This window comes from Microcaecilia unicolor, chromosome 6, assembly GCF_901765095.1.
Source record: "Microcaecilia unicolor chromosome 6, aMicUni1.1, whole genome shotgun sequence".
Lineage (NCBI taxonomy): Eukaryota > Metazoa > Chordata > Amphibia > Gymnophiona > Siphonopidae > Microcaecilia > Microcaecilia unicolor.
The window spans coordinates 289,630,623-289,653,612 of NC_044036.1; the positions used below are offsets into that span (position 1 = coordinate 289,630,623).

A 22,990-nucleotide genomic window follows, 5' to 3' on the forward strand; every position below is an offset into this window, starting at 1 on the left:
TGGGTTATGCACTCGTACCAGCAGATGGAGACTGAGAACCACTGAGTTTCAGATATGGATATAAGTGGGCTGTGCAGTCCCCTGAAAACCAGTCTGTTCTCAGTTTCAGCAGATGGTAGCAGTGGTAAGCCTGTGCAGTCCTGGTTTGTGTGTTGACCCTGGGGGGCTTGGTTTCCCTGATTGTGTATTCTTGGGGCTTTAGAGGAGATAAAAGAAATCTTTGGGGTTGAGCTGCACTGGGGTCTCTGGGTGCCTCAGGGGTGTCACACTCAGGTTACAGAGTCCCTCCCTCTCGTTAGATCCTGGTTTGGAACCTTGGTTGTCCTTCTCAGCCTGGTGGTGGACAGGCAGTCTTGAGTTCCTGAGGGTTCTGCCCTTTGGCCTGCTTTGGAGGTTTGTTTGACTTCTCTCTCCAAAAAATAAAAACCTGCTTTGAGAGGCTTGTCTAGGCCCTTTTACAAAGAAAAACTAAACAAAATACAAAGTCTGTTTTGAGGGGCTTGTTTTTGAGCTCTTTTAGTAAAACAAAGAAACAGAGACCCGCTCATGCAAGCAGTGTAGAGAGTCAGCCTCCTGCTTTTCTTAGGACCGTTTTCAGCGATTTGCAGTGTGGGGGTCGACGGTTTGGCCTTCAGCTTAGCATGTGTGTTTCGGGTGCCATGAGTTTGCAGCACCTGCACACAGTGGCATGCAGTGGACTCTGTGAGACATTATTCCTCTTGTGCAGACAGGGATCTAGCGGCAGCGGCTCTGCTGGAGCCAACTGTGGAGTTGCAAGTGGATCCTGCAGCTATGTCGGGCTCAGTGGGGGGATCAGTCAATGGTGGCGGTAGTTTTGATTTTGGTGTGAAGTGCCTCCATCTTGCAGTCTGTGTTGGTATTTGATCAGCCCCTGCAGTTGATTTTCATGTCCTCCTCGGTGCCTGACCCGGAAGCTGCAGTGACTCCTCAAGTGTCTGGGGTGGATTTTCCCCCTGAGTTTGTGTTGGCCATGTATAGGGCCTTTTGCCTCTGTAGAGAGAGTGGACATTCTGTGCAGGGTCATCATATGCAGCCCCGGGGGACCCAGTCCTCTCACCTTCCAAAAAGCAGTGGGTGGACGAGTATGTAGAAGAGCTGTTAGATTGTGGTTCCCCGTCGTCTGAGGTGGGGGAGGACTCAGTAATCCATATTTTTCATAGGGAGGAGCTCCAGGAGTTCATTTCTCAGGTATCGTCTGTTTTGAAGTTTGAAGAGACCCCTCAGGAAGCTCCTCATGCAGTGGATTCTTTCTTAAAGGGCATTAGGCCTTCCCCATGCATCAGGACATCTGCGATGTCATTCACACCTAGTGGAAGATTCTGGATGCTCCTTGTCAGGTTGCCTCATCCATGGTCCATGTGTACCCTATCCTGGAGCAGGACAGGGAGTCCTTGCATCCTCTGATGGTAGATGCCATAGTTTTGGCAGTGGCGAAGAATACAAATCCTGTAGACAGAGCACAGCACTGTGGTACCCTCAGGACCATCATATGGAAGCTTTCTTGAAGCAGAGTTTCGATGTTGCGGCCCTGGCGGTGTAACTGGCTATTTGTGGCAGATTGGTTGCCCATGTCTTTTTCCGCAGGTCAGAGAGAATAGAGAGGTGGATGATTGGGCCATTGTGAATCAGGAAGCAGCCAAACTTGAGATGGGGTCGTCATTCCTCTCCGATGCCCTTTAGGATGATCTTTGTACCTCAACTAAATGTATGGTGCTTAGTGTGCTCAGCGCTCATTGTGGTTGTGGGGCTGGTTTGCAGATGCATTTACGTCCAAGCTCAGCAAGTTTCCTTTTCGTGGCTCTCTGTTGTTTGGAGAGGATTTGGATAAGTTAGTGAAGAGCTTAGGTGAGACCAAAGTTCCGAGGCTTGCAGAGGATAGGCCTAGGCAGTCTGGTAGAGGTGCCTCCAGGAGTGGTAGATTTCTGGAAGTTCGGAGGTATAAGCCAGGTAGAGGCAGTGGGCCTCTGCATAATTGTTACTTTCGGGCTCAGTCCTTTTGGGGGGGGGGGGGGGTCGTTGTAGAGGGTTGGATTCCGGTCACTCAGCATCTGCACCCAGACAGACTTCCCAATGAAGATGTGGGGGTCTAATCTCCGGTTTCAGTGGGAGCAAGGTTGCAATAGTTCTATTGAAGTTGGACCCAGATTACCTCAGGTCAGTGGGTGCTCGAAGTAGTGCAAGAAGGCTACACCCTGGAGTTTGCCCATTCCTTGAAAGCACAAAGGCAGACAGTCTGCAAACTCCAAGATAGAAAATATACGAAACAGATCGTTAAAAGACAAAACGTAATTTTATTAATAAAAGACCAATTAAAATATATTTATACACACAAACAGCCCGACACAGGCCGTGTTTTGCCCAACAGGGCTGCTTCAGGGGCTATACAACAATCCTTTACTGTAAAAGTGTAGTTGGTATATATCGGATGTATATTGAAATGAAAGCAGCACATCCGATATATACCAACTACACTTTTACAGTAAAGGATTGTTGTATAGCCCCTGAAGCAGCCCTGTTAGGCGAAACATGGCTTGTGTCGGGCTGTTTGTGTGTATATATATTTTTTTTAATTGGTCTTTTATTAATAAATTACGTTTTGTCTTTTAACGATCTGTTTCGTATGTTTGCCCATTCCTTGCCAGATGCCTTCCTGGAGTCTCCTTGGTGGGCCCGGTAAAAGGTGTGAGCTGTCTGGGATACACTACAAAAGCTGATCGATCTGAGAGCCATGATTCTGAGAGAAAAGAAGGTTATTGGGCGTTATTCCATTTACTGTGTGGTTCCCAAAATGGAAGGCTCCTTTTGGCCGATTCTGGACTTGAAAGGGTGTCAATTGGGCACTTCATATGCCCTCCTTCCATATGGGGATGTTGCGGTCAGTGATAATAGCAGTTAAACTGGAGGATTTTCTTAATATCTCTGGACCTGACTGAGGCCTATCTTCACATTCCTATTCGGCCAGTTCATTCGCTTCACTGTTTTGGGGTGGCGTTACCAATTATGTGTGCTCCCTTTTAGTCTTGCTATTGCTTCTCACATATTTTCCAAGGTCATGGTGATAGTGGCTATGTTCCTTCGGCCAGAGGGAATTTTGGTTCACCCTTTTCTCAAAGATTAGCTCAGTTGGGCCAAGTCGTTCCAGGAGAGTGTTCAGGTCACTTCCAGAGTAGTGCAGGTGCTTCAGTTATTGGGCTGGATAGACAACCTGGCCAAGAGTCATCTGGAGCCATCTCAGACCTTGAAGTATCTGGGTGTGCTGTTCGACACTTGGGCAGAGTTTTTCTCCCTCCAGATTCAGTTCAGAAGTTAATTCGTTCCCTCCTTTGTTCTCAGGTTCCCCAGTCCAAGGATTATTTACAGGTTCTGGGATCCATGGTGGCGTCACTGGAGGTAGTGCTGTGGGCCAAAGTCCACATGAGACCACTGCAGGCTGTTCTGCTTTCAAGGTGGTCTCCTCAGTCCCGGGAGTTGGATACCCGTCTTCCTCTTTGGGGGATGGTGAGGTGCAGACTGAATAAGTAGCTGGTGCATTGTGGCTGGACCTGCCTCAGTGGGTCATGCTGACCACAGATGCCAGTCTCTTAGGCTGGGGAGCTCACTGTGCGGGTCAGATGGCGGAAGGCGTTTGGTCTCCGGAGGTGTAAGAGTCCTGTCAAACAATTTCACAGCAGTCACTTATGTCATTCGTCAAGGGGGTACAAAGAGTCCTCAGATGGTGAAAGAGGCTGCTGCCTTTCTCTCCTGGGCTGAGCGTCACCTGTCTGATCTGTTGGTGGCACATGTCACAGGGGTGGACAATGACCAGGCAGACCTATCTCAGCAGAAATCTCTTCGACCCAGGGTAGTGGAGTTTGAGTTCCATGGCCTGCGCTCCCATCATGGACTTAATGGCGACTTCTTGCAACACCAAAGTTCCTCGGATTTTCAGCAGAAGGAGGGACAGCTTAGTGGATGGCTTGGATGCTGTCAGGAGTGGCCGTTGTTGGAGTGTCATGAAGGTCTCGTGGTCCTGGTGGCCCCAGATTGGCCGTGCAGACCCTGGTACAGCTACCTACTGCGTCTCCTGAGGATATTCTTCGGTTATTACTATGCTTTTGCAGTCTCGGAAGAAGTCTACATCCCTCACTTATGTGCAGGTTTGGTGTTTCTTTGAAAAACTGATGTGACGGCCAGCAGATTACTCCTCTTCATGCATCATTGCCTTAGGTTCTGGACTGGACAGTGGTCTGGCCTTGTCTTCATTTAAGGTGCAGGTGGCGGCAATGTGTTGTTTCAGAGGCTTGGTTCAGGGTAAATTTCTGGCAGACAGTGGTGGTGGCTGTTTTTTCACGTGTCAGTTGTGTGTATGTGTGGGGGGGGGGGGGGTTGTGCTGGGTTTTTTTTTTCTCTTTCTCTCCTCTTTGTGGTTTATTCTGCTTGGCTGTTTGTAGACTGGTTTTCAGGGGATTGCACAGCCCTCTTTTTCCCATATCTGAAAAAGTCTCCATCTGCTGGTAGGAGTGCATAACCCATCTGTTCTGATCTAGAAGGTCTAAAAGAAAGCAAATTAGCAGGTAAGACTTAATTTCCCCTAAATAAATTCTGTTAAACAGTTTGTAATAGAATAGTCCAAACCCCATCCTTTTATGTGAAAATAATTTTTAGAAAAGATTGCTTATGGACCCATGATGGTCCCAGAGATGGTCATATATAATGTTTGAAAACTGGAATATATTTTGATTTCTGTAGTTAGATTTCTCATCATTGGTAGTTTTAGTGTGGGTGTATGATAGGTCTCTTTTACAAAGTGCACATAGTTCCAGTGTACATAGTGTAAACCCCCAGGGGTGCTCGTGTGTGCTGAGCGCCCTCTTATGGCTCCTGTTCAGCCTCACGTGCTCTCTGCCCGGTCTAACCAGCACTTTGCTTCGGGGGAACAAGCTGGAAACAAGACTCCTCTGTGACTCCTGTGAATCTGGTCTCTATGTTTGGGGCTCCTCTTTCTCTCAAGGTGACCTCTTCATTAACATCCGGTCATGGACCTGCTTCCCCGCTGTATCCCCTGGTAGCAGACTGCTGTCGGGGCCTTTGTATTCTGTCGGGTTCTCGAGGCAGAACCTAGATTCGTGAGCCCTTGGGCCACTGCTGAGGAGTGGCAGGCAAGACCACCCTGGAACTGGATACACAGAGGAGCAGGACTGGAACTCTGGACTGGAGTAGTAACTGAGGCAGGACACGAACAGGCAGAACTGGAACAGCTCCACCTGCGCTTGACCATTGGTCCTCCGGAGTTGAGCTCCGGAGTGCGGGTGGCCGGCAGGACTTGCAGGAAAGGCAGGAACTGAAGATCCAGAGGACCCACCCTGGGTCTGGGAAACACGAGAGAGGCTGGGCACGGAACTAGACTAGGACTGAGATCTGCACACAGCCACGAAGCCAGAAACACAAGACAGACTAAGGAGACAAGACGTACACAAAGGCTAAGCAGAGACAGGATTCAGGATATACACAGGATATACACACTAGCAAGGCAGAAGCAGAACTCAGGATATATACTCAGGATATACACACTAGCTAGGCAGGAGCAGGGTTCAGGATATACACTCAGGATGTACACACTAGCTAGGCAGAAGCAGGGTTCAGGATATACACACTAGCTAGGCAGAAACAGGGTTCAGGAAATACAAGCAAGCCTGACAGAAACAGGATTCAGGAAATACAAGCAGGCTTGGCAAAGCAGACAGCAGAAGTAACCAGGAACTAGCAGAGTCTTAGGGGCTGACAGCTGACAATAGAATAAACCTGGAGCTAACAGAGTCTTGGGGCAGGCAGAGGACAGAAGAATAAACCAGGAGCTAGCAGAGTCTTTGGACAGGTGGCAGACAATAGAGTAACCAGGAGCTAACAGAGTCTTTGGACAGGCGGCAGACAATAGAGTAACCAGGAGCTAACAGAGTCTTTGGACAGGCAGCAGACAATAGAATAAACCTGGAGCTAACCGAGTCTTAGGGCTGGCAGTAGGCAGAGGAAAAACCAGGGATAAACAGGGTCAGGGCTGAAGCTTCAGACTCCAAACACAGTCAGAGAGAAAATGGCTGAAGCTTCAGGCTCTAAACTCAGAGCAAAGCAATAGAAGGACAAGCAGTCCACATATACAAAGCAGCAGGGCAGAGCCCCCCAAGGAAGGACTAGCAGTCCACAGACACAAAGCAGCAGATGGGCAAAAGCCCCAGAGAAAGGCTAAGTAGCAGCACAGCAGTGTACTCACTAACCTGACGACCTATAGCATAACACCCACACTATGCAAAAGCCCCCCTGAATACTAGCACAGCACTTCCTTGTGAAGGCCCTCACTGATGATGTCACCTGCGCAGCACAGGAGCAGGAAACACACTCACACCAAGGGGAGGCTGGGAACACATAGGAAGTGAACACACAGGAAAGACGAGCAGGAGCCATCTTGGAAGCTGGCACAGAGCAGACGGCAGCCATCTTAGATGCTGGCTCCCCAGAGAGGCGCAGCCCACACAGGTGAGGTCTAGTGAAGTAATCAGCACACAGAGCCAGAGACAAAACTAACACAGAGAGAGACAGAAGCCAGCACAGAGACTGACCCCCAGAAACAAGGTAAGGCTGAGGGTGATCACGGCTACAGACGTGACAACCACCTTACCGGTTCTTCTGATGGGGCCCCCTGGTCACCCTTCTTTGGAATATAGCCAGGATTCCTCTGCTTTCAGAAATATGCAAATTAGCTAAGTAGATGCAAATACACTTTATTAGTACCTGGCTCCAGTCTTGTGGGAATGACTTCTTTACAGTTATTATACCCTTACAAGTCTCCTTACTGAGCCCACTCCCTTGGGGAGACCTGGGTCTCAGTTTAAACAGCCTCCTCCCCTGGACAGGACTTCCTTCATTCACCACAACTTTACAGTCCTGTCCTCCACCCCACAGCTGCTAGTCCATTTCAAATAATTCACAAGTCCATCAATAACATAGCCTGGTAAGTACCTTCACTTTCCCCTGCTGTCTTCAGGCTTCAGTCAGTCCGGTTCCCTCCATCTCCTCCTCCAGGCAATCTCCAGCAGGCTTCAGGCTCTCCAGGTTCCCATCTCTTCTAACCTTCCTCTTCTGGGAGGAAGCTATTTCTGAGGTGGCCAATAAACCTCCCCACCTCTTTAGACCTCGCCCTGCTGGTTCCAGAAAGATCTGGGTCTAGAATTTTCTCTCAATACCCAGCTACCGTGTTTCCCCGAAAATAAGACACTGTCTTACATTAATTTTTGCCCCCCAAAATGCGCTAGGTCTTATTTTCAGGGGCTGTCTTATTTTTCGAGGAAACATCGGGGTTGGCCCGCCCGCCCTCCGTCGCTCCCGGAACTAACCTTAAACGCCTCCTTTCACCTTCGCAGCAGCAGGGCAGGCCACTCCTTCCTTCCGTGTCCCGCCCTCTCCTGACGTAACGTCCGCGAGGGCAGGGCACGGAAGGAAGGAGAGGTCTGCCCTGCTGCTGCTTGCTGCGAAGGTGAAAGGAGGCGTTTAAGGTTAGTTCTGGGAGCGATGGATGGTGGGTGGAGGGTGGGGCCCGGCGACCTCAGGTGGGGGGGCGGCCTTGTCCGGCTCTCGGCGGCCCTGCTTTCAAACAAAAATTTGCTAGGTCTTACTTTCGGGGGAGGCCTTATATCTACCAATTCAGGAAAACCTCTACTAGGTCTTATTTTCAGGGGATGTCTTACTTTCGGGGAAACAAGGTATCTCCCGGGAGCTCCCTCTAGTGACCAGAATGGGCATTTTCCCTGTTTTCATTTGGAGAGCGCCCTCTGGCGGCCTCCTCAGGGTAGGGCAGTCATTGTGTTTATCACAATAGACAGTAGGTATCCTATATATGGTGCACAAAGGTACAGAGAAGGGTGGCCAGAATGAGGAAAGGCTAAAGAGGTTGGCCTTTTTACCTTGGAGCAAAGACAAATGAGAAGAAATAATGATAGAGGCTTACAAAATCATGGATGGAGTGGAGCAGTTAAATGGAAATCACTTCTTTACTATTTCAAAAAGTACAAAGGCAAGGGGGCAGTCAGTGAAGTTACTAAGTTCACTGTAGACTCCTTATAATATGCCTTGATATAACATGAGATCACTTATGATGCGGTCAAGAACTAAAGTCTGTCCTTGGATTTTTTTTTTAATTGTATATTATGCTATAGACTTAATATAATGCAGATTTCACTTATAACACGATCCAGTACAGTGATTTGAAAAGGTATTTACCCTTCTCCTGAGTTCCCCTGTTATTGCATATATGTCACACTGAATAGTTTCTGATCTTTTCGTAAAATGTAATATTAGAAAAAGGGAATCTAAGTAAACATGTAACATAGTTTTTAAATTATTATTTCAATTATTTAAGGGACAAAGCTGTCCAGCATTCATATCAAACCAGCTAGTGGCAACCGTAGTTTATTAGCAATCTTCCAACACAAGGTGTGATATGCACTGTCCTATCAAACCTCGAGGCTCATTTTCAAAGCACTTAAACTTACAAAGTTCCATAGGTTACTATGAAACTTTGTAAGTCTAAGTGCTTTGAAAATGCACCTTTATGTAACTTTGAAAGTCTAAAGTTCTTTGAAAATACGCCTCCTTGTGTTGGGAGATTGCTACTAATAAACTGCGGCTACCACTGGCTGGTTTGTCTTTATATTATTGGACCTTTGCTGTGGGCTTTTTGTGCCTCTCTGCTATTTCTGGTTTCAACACTCATATTTCCCATATAAAAAAGGAACTGCTCCTAAACTTAACTGATTGTACCACCTTTAAAATCAATAATTGCAACCAAATACTTCCTATAATTTGATATCAGTCTTTTACATCACTGTTGAAGAATCATAGCCTGCTTTTCTTTGCAGAATTGGTTTAATTCAGACACATTTGTAGGTTTTCATTCTTGAACTGCTCATTTCTGGACCTGCTATAGCACTTCCATTGGGTTCAAGTCAGGACTTTGACTAAGCCAATCAAACTTTAATTTGGTTTCTGCTCAGCCCTTCACATATAGACGTGCTTTTATGTTTTGAATAATTTTTGTAATCCAGTTGTGCTTTTTAGGTTCAGCTCATGGACAGATAACCCGACATTCTCCTTAAGAGTTTTCTGGTACAGTCAGAATTCATGGTTCCTTCAGTAATAGAAAAGCATCCCCACAACATCACAGTCCCACCACATTTATTTTGTTCTTACTGTGGAATGCTATATTTGCTTTATGCCAGACATAATGGGACCTGTGTTATCCAAAGATTTCTACTTTTGACTCATCTGTCCATAGAACGTCATCTCAAAATGCTTGGGGATCATTCGGGTGTGTTTTTGCACATGTAATATGACCATTGATGTTACTATTTGATAGCAGCTGTTTCCGCCCTGCTACTCTTCCTTCAATCCTATTATTGCCCAGTCTCTTTCTTATTGTGGTGTCAATGAACGCTGACCTTAGCTGAGAATAGAGGCCTGCAGTTCTTTGGATGTTCTGGGATGTTTTGTAATTTCCCGGATAATTTGTCACTGCACCCTTGGAATAATTTTGGCAGGCCAGCCACTCCTGGAAAGATTCACCACTGTTCCAAGCTTTCTCTGTTTGGCGATAACGGCTTTCACTGCAGTTTGTTGGAATTCCAGAGTTTTAGAAAATGCTTTGAAACCCTTTCAAGGCTAATCAACAACTTTATTTCTCATCTCTTCTGGAATTTATTTCCTTTAATCATTGCATAGCGTTCTTAAAGAGAAACATTTTGGTAATTACTTCTCTCTCATGGAGAAATTGCCAGTGTATCTGAATGTAACTCACCTTGAGCTACTGCTGAAAAAGGTGAGCAAAATCTAAATAAATAAAATAAAACTCATATATAGCGAAGTGGTGAATTTTCCAGCATGAGAATTATATTTTCATGAAGTGTATTTCTCTAGTTTGCCCAACAGGTGGTGCATGTATTATGTTTAAAGCTGTTAAAGTGAAATGACTGTCCTTTCTTTAGTTTAACATTGAGAGGAAAGTAACCTGCAGTGATGTGGCCAGCTACTTTAAAAAAATGTTGTTCTGGGTCTCAGTTTGGAAGTAGAGAGAGAGGTTATATTCCATAACCTGTGAGCAGCTATATTTCCTGTACTTCCCAGGCACTATTCAGATAGTAATAAAATGTTTAGATAGTTTTATAATTGATCCTTATTCAGGTACCTGTTATTTTTATTTTCCATCTGTTTTTATACTTCACGGTTCAATATTTTGTATGACTCCCTGTGGTTCCCTCACAGAAGGCGCAGGAACAGCAGCCATCTTGAATACCAGAGCCAACTTCATTTCAGCAGAGCAGTGTGTTCCCCCAACTTCACAACCTGACACACACACTTATAGGCAGAGTCTTCAGTTGCTTCTGGGGCACAGTCCTTTTTCTCTCTGGTATTTGTCTAGTTAGTTCATCAGGCTTGTCTTTTAAAACACAGTCATCCTTCTCATAAGACTTCTCTTCCTTCCTAGAGAGAATTTGGAGGCTTCAGAGTCAACAGAAACATAATCTGCGCATCCTAACCAGGTATCATGTGCCTTAAGATCTTTCTTGTTGTGGGAGCCACTGGAAGAGAGAGATTCCTACTGAAGGAGACAACCCAAAAATCATCAGGTTATTTCAGAAGATTGAACTGCCTTCTTTGTTTGCTAAGTCTCTTGAAGCCTGAATTATTTCTCCTCCCTCTGCCCCAACTCCTATGTACCTCTCAAGGTAATCCTATTATGCTTGGTCTTAGGGGCCCTTCCAGGGCTTTCATATGCATCCAGCAATTCAAGATTTAACTTCAGTGGAAAAGGAGATTCCAGAAGCCAGTCTCAAAGTGGATAAAGCTTGCAGGAGTGCAGAATATTCAAGCAGACTTTCCCAACAGATGCTCCCTGGATTGGGAGAATGGTAGCTTTGTGACAAGATTTTCAACCTCATTGTAGCTCATTGGGGTTTGCCAGTTATGGACCTAATGACAACCAGCAGCAATGCCAAGGTGGTGTCTTGCTTTTTTAGTCATCACAGGGAAACAAGATCTCAGGGCCTCCTGTATGTATTCCCTCCATTTCCGATGCTGGGCCATCTCTTGTGTCGCATTGCCTTACATTCAGGGCCAGTGATTCTAATAGCCCCGGATTGGCCCAGAAGGCTGTGGTATGTGGAGCTAATCTGGCTGCAGGTGAGTCAGCCTTTCGGGTTACCTCAATTCGAAGGCCTATTATGTCAAGGTCCAATTCTGATGGAGAATCCCTCCCATTTTGGCCTCATGGCATGGTCAGGATTGAGACAGAGAAGATATTCAGAAGAAGTTATTACTACACTGCTTGAAGCAAGAAAATGATCATCCTCTACAGCATATGCTAGAGTCTGGAGAACTTTTGAGGGTTAGTGTTCTGAGAGGGTGCTTTCTCCATTTCATTCTTCAATACCCTAAATTCTTTCCTTCCCACACGAAGGTTTACAAAAAGATGTAGACCTAGGCTCCTTAAAGGTTCAAGAAGCAGCTCTAGTTTGTTTTCTTGGTTCATTGCAAAATTCCTGTCTAGCAGCACATCTGGATTTTGTATATTTCTTGAGGCGCGTCAGTCATCTGTGATCTCCGATTCATAAAGTTTGTCCAAAATTCTTTGTGCTCTTTCAGTGAGCCCCATTTGATCCCTTGGAGAAATGTAACTTAAGGATCTTACCTTTAAAGTCTGTATTTCTGGTAGTAATTGTGTTAGCTCATAGAGTCTTGCAGCTTCAAGCTGTTTCTTGTAGTGATCCCTTTCTTCGATTTATAAAGGCTGGAGTCTCACTCCAAAGAGTGCCTTCCTTCCTTTATAAGGTCATTCATAAGGTCACTACTACAAAGTATGAGGGGGTGAGAGGCTGCTAGACCACCATGGCGGGTATGGGGAGTTACTTTTTGTGTCAGGGGAAGGGGCCTAGAGTTCACATTTACTTTTGATCATCAGGCTGCTGGAGCACAATTCTGTATTGATGTGGATACAACACCCACAAGTACTGGACTAGTGTGCAGGGACTAAAGGAATGAAAATTATCAGGTAAGTCAAAATTTCTCCTTTCCCCAGTTATTAGTTGATGCTAGTGATGCTTTGGCAAGGAGGGCAGGTATTCTATCTAGGTGCTTTTACCATATTTGTTTTATTTTATTTTTATTGTTTTCTTATACAGTTGTTATATTTGATCTAGATTTTGTTGTAATTATTGTTGTGGATTGTGAATCACTTGTATGGCTTGTCCAGGAAGATGGTATATAAAGTACATCAATGCAGTACATTTAAAACAAATTAGAGGAAATTTTTTTTATGCAGTGCCTAAATAAGCTCTGAAACTTGTTGCTGGAGGATGTGGTAAAAGCAGTTAGTGTAGCTGGGTTTAAAAAAAGGTTTGGAAAAGTCCATAAACCATTATTAAGGTGCACTTGGGGAAAGCTATTGCTTATCTCTGGGGATATGTAACATGGATACCTACCTTGTGGGATTGTGCCAGGTACTTGTCACCTGGATTGGCCCTGTTGGAAACAGGATACCTTTGGTCTGACCCAGTATGGCAGCCCCTTCCGTTCTTATAGTTACAACTTAAGTAGATAGTAGATATCCTTTATCCAGGGTATAAGGTGGTTGGTCCATTACATTGTATGCATGTTTACCACTTAATTAGATAGTAGGTCTCCATATGGAAATGTTAGATACCAGCTAAAGTGAGTTTCAAGAACATTTTAACAATGCTCTCGGAGCAGTGCTAAGACTTGGAATTTCACTTCTGGCATTCTTTGTTTAATTGTGAAGAACTTTCTTCCTTCTTTCATTACTGGTGGGACATTCAGTACCTCTTTGTGTTACCCCCACCTTCCCTAGTCCTCTTCTCTGCTCTGTGCAGTAGAGAGCTCATTTTTTGGGACTTTGACATGTGCAGCCTGGAGGTAGTGTCTCTTGGTACAGTTTAGGCTGTCTTTGCACCCCATTTATTTATTTTATTTATTTATTTATTACATTTGTAACCCACATTTTCCCACCTCTTTGCAGGCTCAATGTGGCTTACAATACATCATGAATGGTGGAGAAGTATAAGAAATAAACATTTAGTATTACAGAGGATTTGGGGTAACATGATAGTGAAAAAGCATGATATTAGTATAGCAAGCAAATGTTATGAGACATTTCTGTGGAAGGGTTCACATTTGTTACTCTTTGTGATATGCCTTGTTAAAGAGATGTGTCTTCTGTAGTTTGCGGAAGTTAGTTAGTTCATGGATTGTCTTTAAGTTGTGCGGTAGCACGTTCCAGAACTGTGTGCTCAAGTAGGAGAGACTGACGCATGCATTAGTTTGTATTTTAGACCTTTGCAGTTGGGGAAATGAAGATTGAGGAATGTGCGGAATGATTTTTTAGCATTCCTGGGTGGTAAGCCTATCAGGTCTGACATGTAGGCTGGGGCATCTCCGTGAATGATTTTGTGAACTAGGGTACATATTTTGAACGTGATGCATTCTTTAAGAGGGAGCCAGTGTAGCTTTTCTTGTAGGGGTTTAGCACTTTCATATTTTGTTTTACCGAATATGAGTCTAGCTGCTGTGTTCTGGGCTGTCTGAAGTTTCTTGATTATTTGTTCTTTGCAGCCAGCATTGAGTGCGTTCAGTAGACTAAAAGACTGAGTACCATTGATTGTACCAGGTTATGGAAGACATTCCTGGGGAAGAAAGGTCTTACTCTTTTTAATTTCCACATTTAGTGGAACATCTTCTTGGCTGTTTTTCGCGTGACTCTCAAGTGTTAGGTGTCGATCAATGGTGACTCCGAGAATTTTTATGGTGTCCGAAATTGGAAGATTCAGTTTTGGTGTGTTAATGGTGGTGAATTTGTTCGTGTTATGCTGAGAGGTGAGTATTAGACATTGGGTTTTTTCTGCATTAAGTTTCAGTTGAAATGCATTCGCCCATGAATGCATGATATGTAGACTTTGGTTGATGTCATTGGAGATTTCCTTTATATCTTGTTTAAATGGGATGTAGATCTTTACGTCATCTATGTATATGTATGGGTTGAGGTTTTGGTTTGATAGTAGTTTGGCCAAGGGTGTCATCATTAAGTTGAATAAGGTTGGTGAGAGGGGGGATCCCTGTGGAACTCCGCATTCAGGTATCCATGCGGCTGATGTAGTCGAGTTAGATGTCACTTGGTATGATCGTGTGGTTAGGAACCCCTTGAACCAATTGAGAACGTTGCCTCCAATTCCGAAGTACTCAAGGATAAGTAGTAGTATTCCATGATCAACCATGTCGAAGGCGCTGGACATGTCAAATTGTAAAAGTAGTATGTTCTTGCCAGTTGCAATCATTTGTCTGAATTTAGTCATGAGAGTAACTAGTACTGTTTCAGTACTGTGGTTAGTCCGAAATCCTGACTGGGAGTCATGTAGTATTGAGAATTTGTTTAAATAGTTTGTGAGTTGTTGGATGCTACTGGCCTATAATTGGTTAGGTCACTAGCACTTTTCTTTGCGTCTTTAGGTATAGGGGTGAGTAGAATGTTTCCTTTCTCCTTCGGGAAGATTCCATTTTGTAACATATAGTTCAAGTGGTTCGTTAGATCTGTTATAAATTGTTGAGGGGCATATGCCATAAGGTGTTTGGGCATATATCTAATTTGCAATGAGATCTGGCGAATCTTTTGAGCGTTTGGGAGAGGAGATCCTCCAATAATATCTCGAATTTGGTCCAAATTCTGTCTGCTGGGTATACACCAGGGTCTGGATCTAGACAGTCAAGGAGTACGGCATAGTCGATGGTGCTGACAGGTATTTTAAGTCGTAGTTGTACGATTTTCTCATTAAAGTATCTTGCGAGATTGTCTGCTCCTGGTGTATCTTTACTGTTGGTTGTGACTGGTGTGATAGCTAATAGTTTGTTCACAAGTTGGAAGAGTTTATGTGTGTCCTTGTAGTTAGGTCCAATTACAGTTTTGTAATGTAATCTTTTTGTTTGTCTTATAGTATATTTATATTTTCTTTGGAGTTGTTTCCAGGTGTTAAGTGTGGGGTCGTCTTTCTTTTATTCCACGCTCATTCTAACCTTCTAACTTGTGTTTTAAGTTTTTTCAGTTCTTCATTGAACCATGGTGTGGAGTTCTTTCTGTGTGAGGTTCTGGTTTGAGTTCGGGCTATATTGTCTAATATTGATCTACATCTTTCGTCCCATTCTAGGAGGAATTGGTTTGTATCTGCCTTTATTGTCCATCCGTTGAGGTAGATTTATAAAGTGAAAGCATGCACAATTTTCCTCTAGCTCTTTTGCCTGGGTATATCAGTATCTGGGTAAATTGGCTTTTAAAAATTACCATCCAGAAAGAATTGTCTCACTTCTGACAGCCTTCTAAACTGTAATGGAAGAGACTAATTGTTGCAGATCTTTCCCTTCCATCCAGTGCACAAAGCTTCCATTGATCTCAGTGAAAAATCTGGGATTGGTCTACATATTTAGCCAGTTGTTCAGCTGTAGTTCCTTTCCCAAAGCATTTTCGAGATGCAGAATACTGTTGCTATCAGCCACTTACACTTGGCCCTGGTGTCATCTGCTATGGAAGAACGAGTCCAAGAAACACAGGGGCAAGAAATGTGGCTGGAGAGGGTGCCACATTACCCTATCGAATCAAACTAAGTCTGTGAATTTTTGAGTAAACAAGCCTGAAAAATAAGGTGCGTGGTGGTTACCCAAAGCAGTAGCTTCCTAGGAGTGTCATTTTATCCAGAGAAATTACCTTGTCCCTAACTGCTGTGTAATCATGAGGTGGTAAATATGTATTTTTAATACTGATATTTCTTTATGGTTAAAAACAACAACAACAAAAAAGGTGACATCAGTTTTATGCTGTCTAATTGTTTAATTTATGATACATTGTTGTATGGCTTTAATTTCTGGATATTTTTCTATTTGACTTAATAAAGATATTGTTCCATAACATCGCTGTTTTGAGAGACCATATCGATTGATCCAAGGACTTATTTTCTGTATTGGGTATCTCCAGGCGCTGATATTTCCTGTGGATCCACATTTAATATGCCAGTATCAGCCCTTTGCTTTTCCTACTGATGTACTTTATTTAAACATTTCTATACTGCACAATTTAAAAGTTCTCTGTGGTGAATACAGTGTGCATATATAAAATCATAAAAAAGAAATAAACATTCTTACAAACATAAAACTTCAAACAAACTAAAATACATAGTAATTAACAAACCTGGGCTTCAGTCAAACTACTTCAATCTATTCATGTCTGCCAGCTTAATTTTGATCTTCTGCCACCCCATTTGCTAGTATAAAAAGATAAGTTTTCAACTCTTTTCATTTCCTGGGGTTTATTTAAGTCTTAATAATGGTAGGCTATTCCATATAACGGTGCCCACTTCATAAAAAATGGTTGCTTTGTACTCATTCTATACTCTGTACTTTGATAACATGGATTAGGGGTGGCAGAGATGTGCATCCAGGAGAGAGGAGGAGGCTTGCCATGAAAGATGGATTTATACCCCATCCATTTTCACCTTTCTGAATTCTGCAGGGGATCAGTCAAAGCAGAATAGGGCCATAAGGGTATATAAGCGTAGCTTCTTCCTTTCATGTCTGCTCTGCATGGCTCGTTGCCTGAGATCAGTCATACACTATCACTGCATGCAGAACATAGCCACTTTGCTTTGAGCTGTGTTCTCTTCATGGCATGAAAAAGTATTTGGATGTTGAGGGCAGGTCATGCACAGGCAGAATTTTAAGTGCAATTTCACAATGTTTTAGTGCAGGTGGTAAAAGGTTTTCTCCATTAGGTCTCACTAGTGACAGCTTTGTGGCCTGGTGTTCCTAGTGAAGACAGGCAATGTAAACATTGGTCCATATAGAGAAGGAATTCTTCAGATCACTTGTTTTTTTGCTGTACTTTCACTTCAAGAGGTTATTTGTAGAAGTAAAATAAAATTATGCTGTAATTTTGTTGGGCTCTGGGTGTCTTTCTCTAGTTTCAGGTGATTTATGCAGGACACAAGATTTAGTTCATGCTTAATTGTGTGTACCCTTTGCAGCAGTATCTTCCTCCAAACCTTCTCCTCTTTTCCAGGAATCGCCGGTGCTGAGAAACAATCACCAAGACCCAGTGTCACCAAGCAGTGACTGTGTGAAGCAGAACCAGGAGTGTACAGAGAGGTGAGGTGATTTCCTGCTGTGGTTGTCCAGTTAAATGACCCTGTACAATTCAGCCATGCATACATTTTTGTAGATTTCCATCTGTGAAATGCTTTCTCTTTTCTATTTTTAATTGTTTAGCTCTCTTTTCATTTCCCAGTATTTTAATTCTGTTTAAGAGTAACTGTGGTGTTTGTGAGTAATGTGTTAGGAAACATGGTCACACAGGCTATGTCCTGAACCAAAATAAGGCTCAGAAACAAAACTAATTTCCACTCTTCCTGGTCTTTCGTCATATCCTTTGCAGTTGGAACACAGCTTCATGTCTGCTCTGCCCACAGACTAAGCTGGAGAAGATTTTTTTTTCCCTTGTTTTGCATTTGCCTGAAATTTAAGGATCTGTCATAATTACTACCCTTCTTGGACTTTCTGGAGGGCAGAGAGAAAACCAGACCAATGAAAGGAAAGAGTGTGATGCTAACAGGAAATGTTTTGGTCATTTTCAGATGGCAACATTCTCCTGATACTTTGGAGCAGGGAGACAGTGAAGAAGGCACAGATGAACTATCCCTCATTGAACATACTGAGATCATGGCCAGACTGACCCTCAAGCAGGAGGTGAGCGAATACAGGAGCCACTAAGCCGGCCCTCGTTGGGATTTTTGCATCTTCTGTCAGTGTGTACCAGGACTGTTCACAGGCAAATAAGCCTCATATCCTGACTGCCTGAGTTCTGTGGATTTTTAGCATATTTTGAGACCTAAAGTTATTCTCTATTTTCAGCCAAACTTAGGAGCCTAAGTTTTAGCTGAAACTTCACCTAAATTTAGGAGCCTAGAAGTTGTGATTTTTACATTTAGGCCTAAATATAAATGACAATAATGTTAAATACCATAATTATCAAAAATTAGGATGAAAAGACCTCAGAGGCCAACAGACACTGTGCCTTTTCATGGCTTAATTTTTAGTCATTGATTAAAAACCTCCATTATTGCTTTACTGAACTATAAATATTTTTTGCTTTTTTTCTTAATTATTCTGCTATATACAAAATTCTGCTATATACAAAAGAGCTGAATTTAAAAATAGTATTTCGATGTGGCTTCAAAAAATATGACTTCAAAATGACATTTATTAAACATGTAGCCAAAGGAATTTCTTTGTCGTTCTCAATGGAGGCCACCCATTTCACATTACTTCCTTGGGGACTGTGTGCTTCAATGCAGTTTCTTAATCCAAATATAACTCATAGTGCAACACACTGTGGCACTTATTTTTGAAGCATATGGACATCTCAAAATGTCCAAATGGACAACCATGTGCTTTAAATGTCTAAATCCCAATTTTGCAAAGGCAAAAAGAGACATTCGTCAGTGCAGTACTTCCAAATAGCAAGGGTGTGTGTTTTGGGCGAGACTAGGGAGGGCTCAAAATCAGGCCTTCCAACAGTGATTACTGAAGGACGCCCTAAGTTAGACCCGTTTCAGTCATGTCCAGGTTACAAAAATTCTCTGATCTGAGCAGCTGACCACTGGAGGGATTAAGGCATGACACCTTCTTACTTCCCCATTGGTTGCAGTCCCTCACCCCTGAAAGTGGAACTGAAAGGAGATACCAGGCTGTATGACAGTTTCAGGTATTGTGGATATTAGCAAAGCAGGAAACAAGTTTGGGGAGTTGCCTAGTGGTTGGTACAGTGGACTTTAAACCAAGGGACCCAGATTCAAATCCTAACTCTTATTTTTTTTTTTAATTGTGAGTTCTCCAGAAACAGAAAAATACCTACTGTACCTTACTATATAAACCACCTGCAAGCCTGAAGGCTATTGAAATGGTGTACATTTAGGTACAGTAGGTACATTTCTGTTCCTGGGGGGCTCACAATTTGCAAAATAAGAGTTGGAATTTGAACCTGGGTCCCTTGGTTTAAAGTCCACTTCACTAACCACTCGGCTACTCCTCTGCTTTGCAGGGACATCTTTGTGGTCATTCTTCTAAGAATGCTGCCAGCCAGACCTCCTTGTCCCTGCTTTTTTGCCATTCATATCTTGGACGTTTCAGTTTTTAAATTGGCTATTCTTGCTGGACATCCTCAGCACATGGACATCTATCTATCTCATGTATTTTCAAATAGGAAATCCTGACGTATTTCCTATTGAAAAATACATGTGACATGGATGTCCGTTTCGGATGTTATAAGCTGGCCATCTCTATTCTGACTTGGATGTCCTTTTGAAAATGCCTCTTTATGTTAGTGGTGCAATAATGTTTTCATTTGCTTCTCCCTGTCACACTTTGTCAACATTTTAAATGAATGTCATTTTTTAAGTCATTATTTTGAAGCCATATTACAGTGCTATTTTTTTTAATTCAGCTCTTTCCATTACGTAGCTTACAATTATTCCAGAACCTGTGGAATACTTGTGTCTATCAACCAGCAGGTGGAGATAGAGAACTGAAAACTGAGCTGAGACATCTCTCTCTTGGCATCCAGTCCAGCTCTTCAGTATTTTCTGTCTCCAGCAGGTGAATGGACACACTTTTCAGCCTTTGGTTCCGAGTGATTTGCTCCTGGTCCACTTGATCAACTGGTTCAAGACTCAAGCCACCCCCAGTTGAGCTTTGCAGGTGGCTTGAGTCCGCAGAGTCATTTCTGGAGGTCTTCAAATCCCTGTGGTGCCCCGCAATTTACTTTTACCCTCTCTTCACCTCTCCCCTGTTTCCTGTGGAGCTCTCCTTTTCCAGCACAACAATCTTAACCCGGGAAAAAAAGAGAAGAAGAAAGGAGGAGGAGAGAGAGAGGTTTGCAGGAGCGTGTGGGACAGAGTATCAATTCTGAGCTTTTCACATCTGTGATAAGACTTATGGAAACTGAGCTTGAGGCGAGCAGCCGGCAGTGGTAAATCTGACTAAAGTTTGACTCGAAACCACTTGGAGGGCTGCGAGTTCTACTTGGTTCAGGGGAGGGATCCTGACTCACTGCTCAAGACCACTGCATGAGAAACTGCATTGGCTCCCTGTCAAGGACCAAATAACATTTAAAATTTGCGCTCTGGTGCATAATATTCTCTATGGTGAAGCCCCTGCCTGAGATTTCTGATATGTTTTTTTCACGGAGAGGGTGGTGGATGCTTGGAATGCCCTCCCGCGGGAGGTGGTGGAGATGAAAACGGTAACGGAATTCAAACATGCTTGGGATAAACATAAAGGAATCCTGTGCAGAAGGAAGGGATCCTCAGGAGCTTAGCCTAGTATGGGTGGCAGAGCTGGTGGTTGGGAGGCGGGGCTAGTGCTGCGCAGACTTATACGGTCTGTGCTAGGGCTGGTGGTTGGGAGGCGGGACTAGTGCTGGGCAGACTTATACGGTCTGTGCCGGGGCTGGTGGTTGGGCGGCGGGGATAGTGCTGGGCAGACTTATACGGTCTGTGCCAGAGCCGGTGGTGGGAGGCAGGGATAGTGCTGGGCAGACTTATACGGTCTGTGCCAGAGCTGGTGGTGGGAGGCGGGACTGGTAGTTGAGATGCGGGGATAGGGCTGGCCAGACTTATACGGTCTGTGCACTGAAGAGGACAGTACAAATAAAAAAGTAGCACATATGAATTTATCTTCTTGGGCAGACTGGATGGACCGTGCAGGTCTTTTTCTGCTGTCATCTACTATGTTTACTATGTTTAGTCAGAGCGAAATAATGAGTCAAATAACGACTTTCACCTTGCATGGTACATAAGTAATGCCATACTGGGAAAAGACCAAGGGTCCATCGAGCCCAGCATCCTGTCCACGACAGCGGCCAATCCAGGCCAAGAGCACCTGGCATGCTTCCCAAACGTACAAACATTCTATACATGTTATTCCTGGAATTGTGGATTTTTCCCAAGTCCATTTAGTAGCGGTTTATGGACTTGTCCTTTAGGAAACCGTCCAACCCCTTTTTAAACTCTGCTAAGCTAACCGCCTTCACCGCTTTCTCCGGCAACGAATTCCAGAGTTTAATTACACGTTGGGTGAAGAAAAAGTTTCTCCGATTTGTTTTAAATTTACTACACTGTAGTTTCATTGCATGCCCCCTAGTCCTAGTATTTTTGGAAAGCGTGAACAGACGCTTCACATCCACCTGTTCCACTCCACTCATTATTTTATATACCTCTATCATGTCTCCCCTCAGCCGTCTCTTCTCCAAGCTGAATAGCCCTAGCCTCCTTAATCTTTCTTCATAGGGAAGTCGTCCCATCCCCGCTATCATTTTAGTCACCCTTCTCTGCACCTTTTCCAATTCTACTATATCTTTCTTGAGATGCGGTGACCAGAATTGAACACAATACTCAAGGTGCGGTCGCACCATGGAGCGATACAACGGCATTATAACATCCTCACACCTGTTTTCCATACCTTTCCTAATAATACCCAGCATTCTATTCGCTTTCCTAGTCGCAGCAGCACACTGAGCAGAAGGTTTCAGTGTATTATCGACGACGACATCCAGATCCCTTTCTTGGTCCGTAACTCCTAACGTGGAACCTTGCATGACGTAGCTATAATTCGGGTTCTATTTTTCCCACATGCATCACCTTGCACTTGCTCACATTAAACGTCATCTGCCATTTAGCCACCCAGTCTCCCAGTCTCGTAAGGTCCTCTTGTAATTTTTCACAATCCTGTCGCGATTTAACAACTTTGAATAACTTTGTGTCATCAGCAAATTTAATTACCTCGCTAGTTACTCCCATCTCTAAAACATTTATAAATATATTAAAAAGCAGCGGTCCTAGCACAGACCCCTGAGGAACCCCACTAACTACCCTTCTCCATTGTGAATACTGCCCATTTAACCCCACTCTGTGTTTCCTAACCTTCAACCAGTTTTTAATCCACAATAGGACATTTCCTCCTGTCCCATGACCCTCCAATTTCCTCTGTAGCCTTTCATGAGGTACCTTGTCAAACGCCTTTGGAAATCCAGATACACAATTTCAACCGGTTCCCTTTGTCCACATGTTTGTTTACTCCTTCAAAGAATTGAAGTAAATTGGTCAGGCAAGATTTCCCTACACAAAAGCCGTGCTGACTCGGTCTCAGTAATCCATGTCCTCGGTTGTGCTCTGTAATTTTGTTTTTAATAATAGCCTCTACCATTTTCCTCGGCACTGACGTCAGACTCACCGGTCTATAATTTCCCGGATCTCCCCTGGAGCCTTTTTTAAAAATCGGTGTTACATTGGCCACCCTCCAATCTTCCGGTACCATGCTCGATTTTAAGGATAAGTTGCATATCACTAGCAGTAGCTCCGCAAGCTCATTTTTCAGTCCTGTCAGTACTCTAGGATGAATACCATCTGGTCCAGGAGATTTGCTACTCTTCAGTTTGCTGAACTGCCCCATTACGTCCTCTAGGTTTACCGTGAAGTCAGTAAGTTTCTCCGACTCGTCCGCTTGAAATACCATTTCCGACACCGGTATCCCACCCAGATCTTCCTCGGTGAAGACCGAAGCAAAGAATTCATTCAGTCTCTCCGCTACGTCTTTGTCTTCCTTGATCGCCCCTTTTACCCCTCGGTCATCCAGCGGCCCAAACTATTCTTTTGCCGGCTTCCTGCTTTTAATATACAAAAAAAATTTTTTTACTATGTTTTTTTGCCTCTAATGCTATCTTTTTTTCATAATCCCTCTTGGCCTTCTTTATGTGCGCCTTGCATTTGCGTTGACACTCCTTACTGCCTGCATATCTCTTGAGAGAGGTCCATGTTTCTCGTCTGGTTAATGTTAGGTTAGC

General features: G+C 43.8%; 1 protein-coding gene across 2 annotated transcripts in view; it reads left to right on the plus strand.

Moving 5' to 3' along the window:
* The window catches only part of RAPGEF1 (Rap guanine nucleotide exchange factor 1), a 324,367-nt gene that overhangs the window by 234,210 nt on the left and 67,167 nt on the right, over nt 1-22,990 (plus strand). For both annotated transcript variants that reach the window (XM_030207790.1, XM_030207791.1), the window contains 2 exons: nt 17,156-17,241; nt 17,727-17,838. In XM_030207790.1, coding sequence (XP_030063650.1) covers nt 17,156-17,241; nt 17,727-17,838 — 198 coding nt within the window. The remainder of the gene's footprint in view (nt 1-17,155; nt 17,242-17,726; nt 17,839-22,990) is intronic.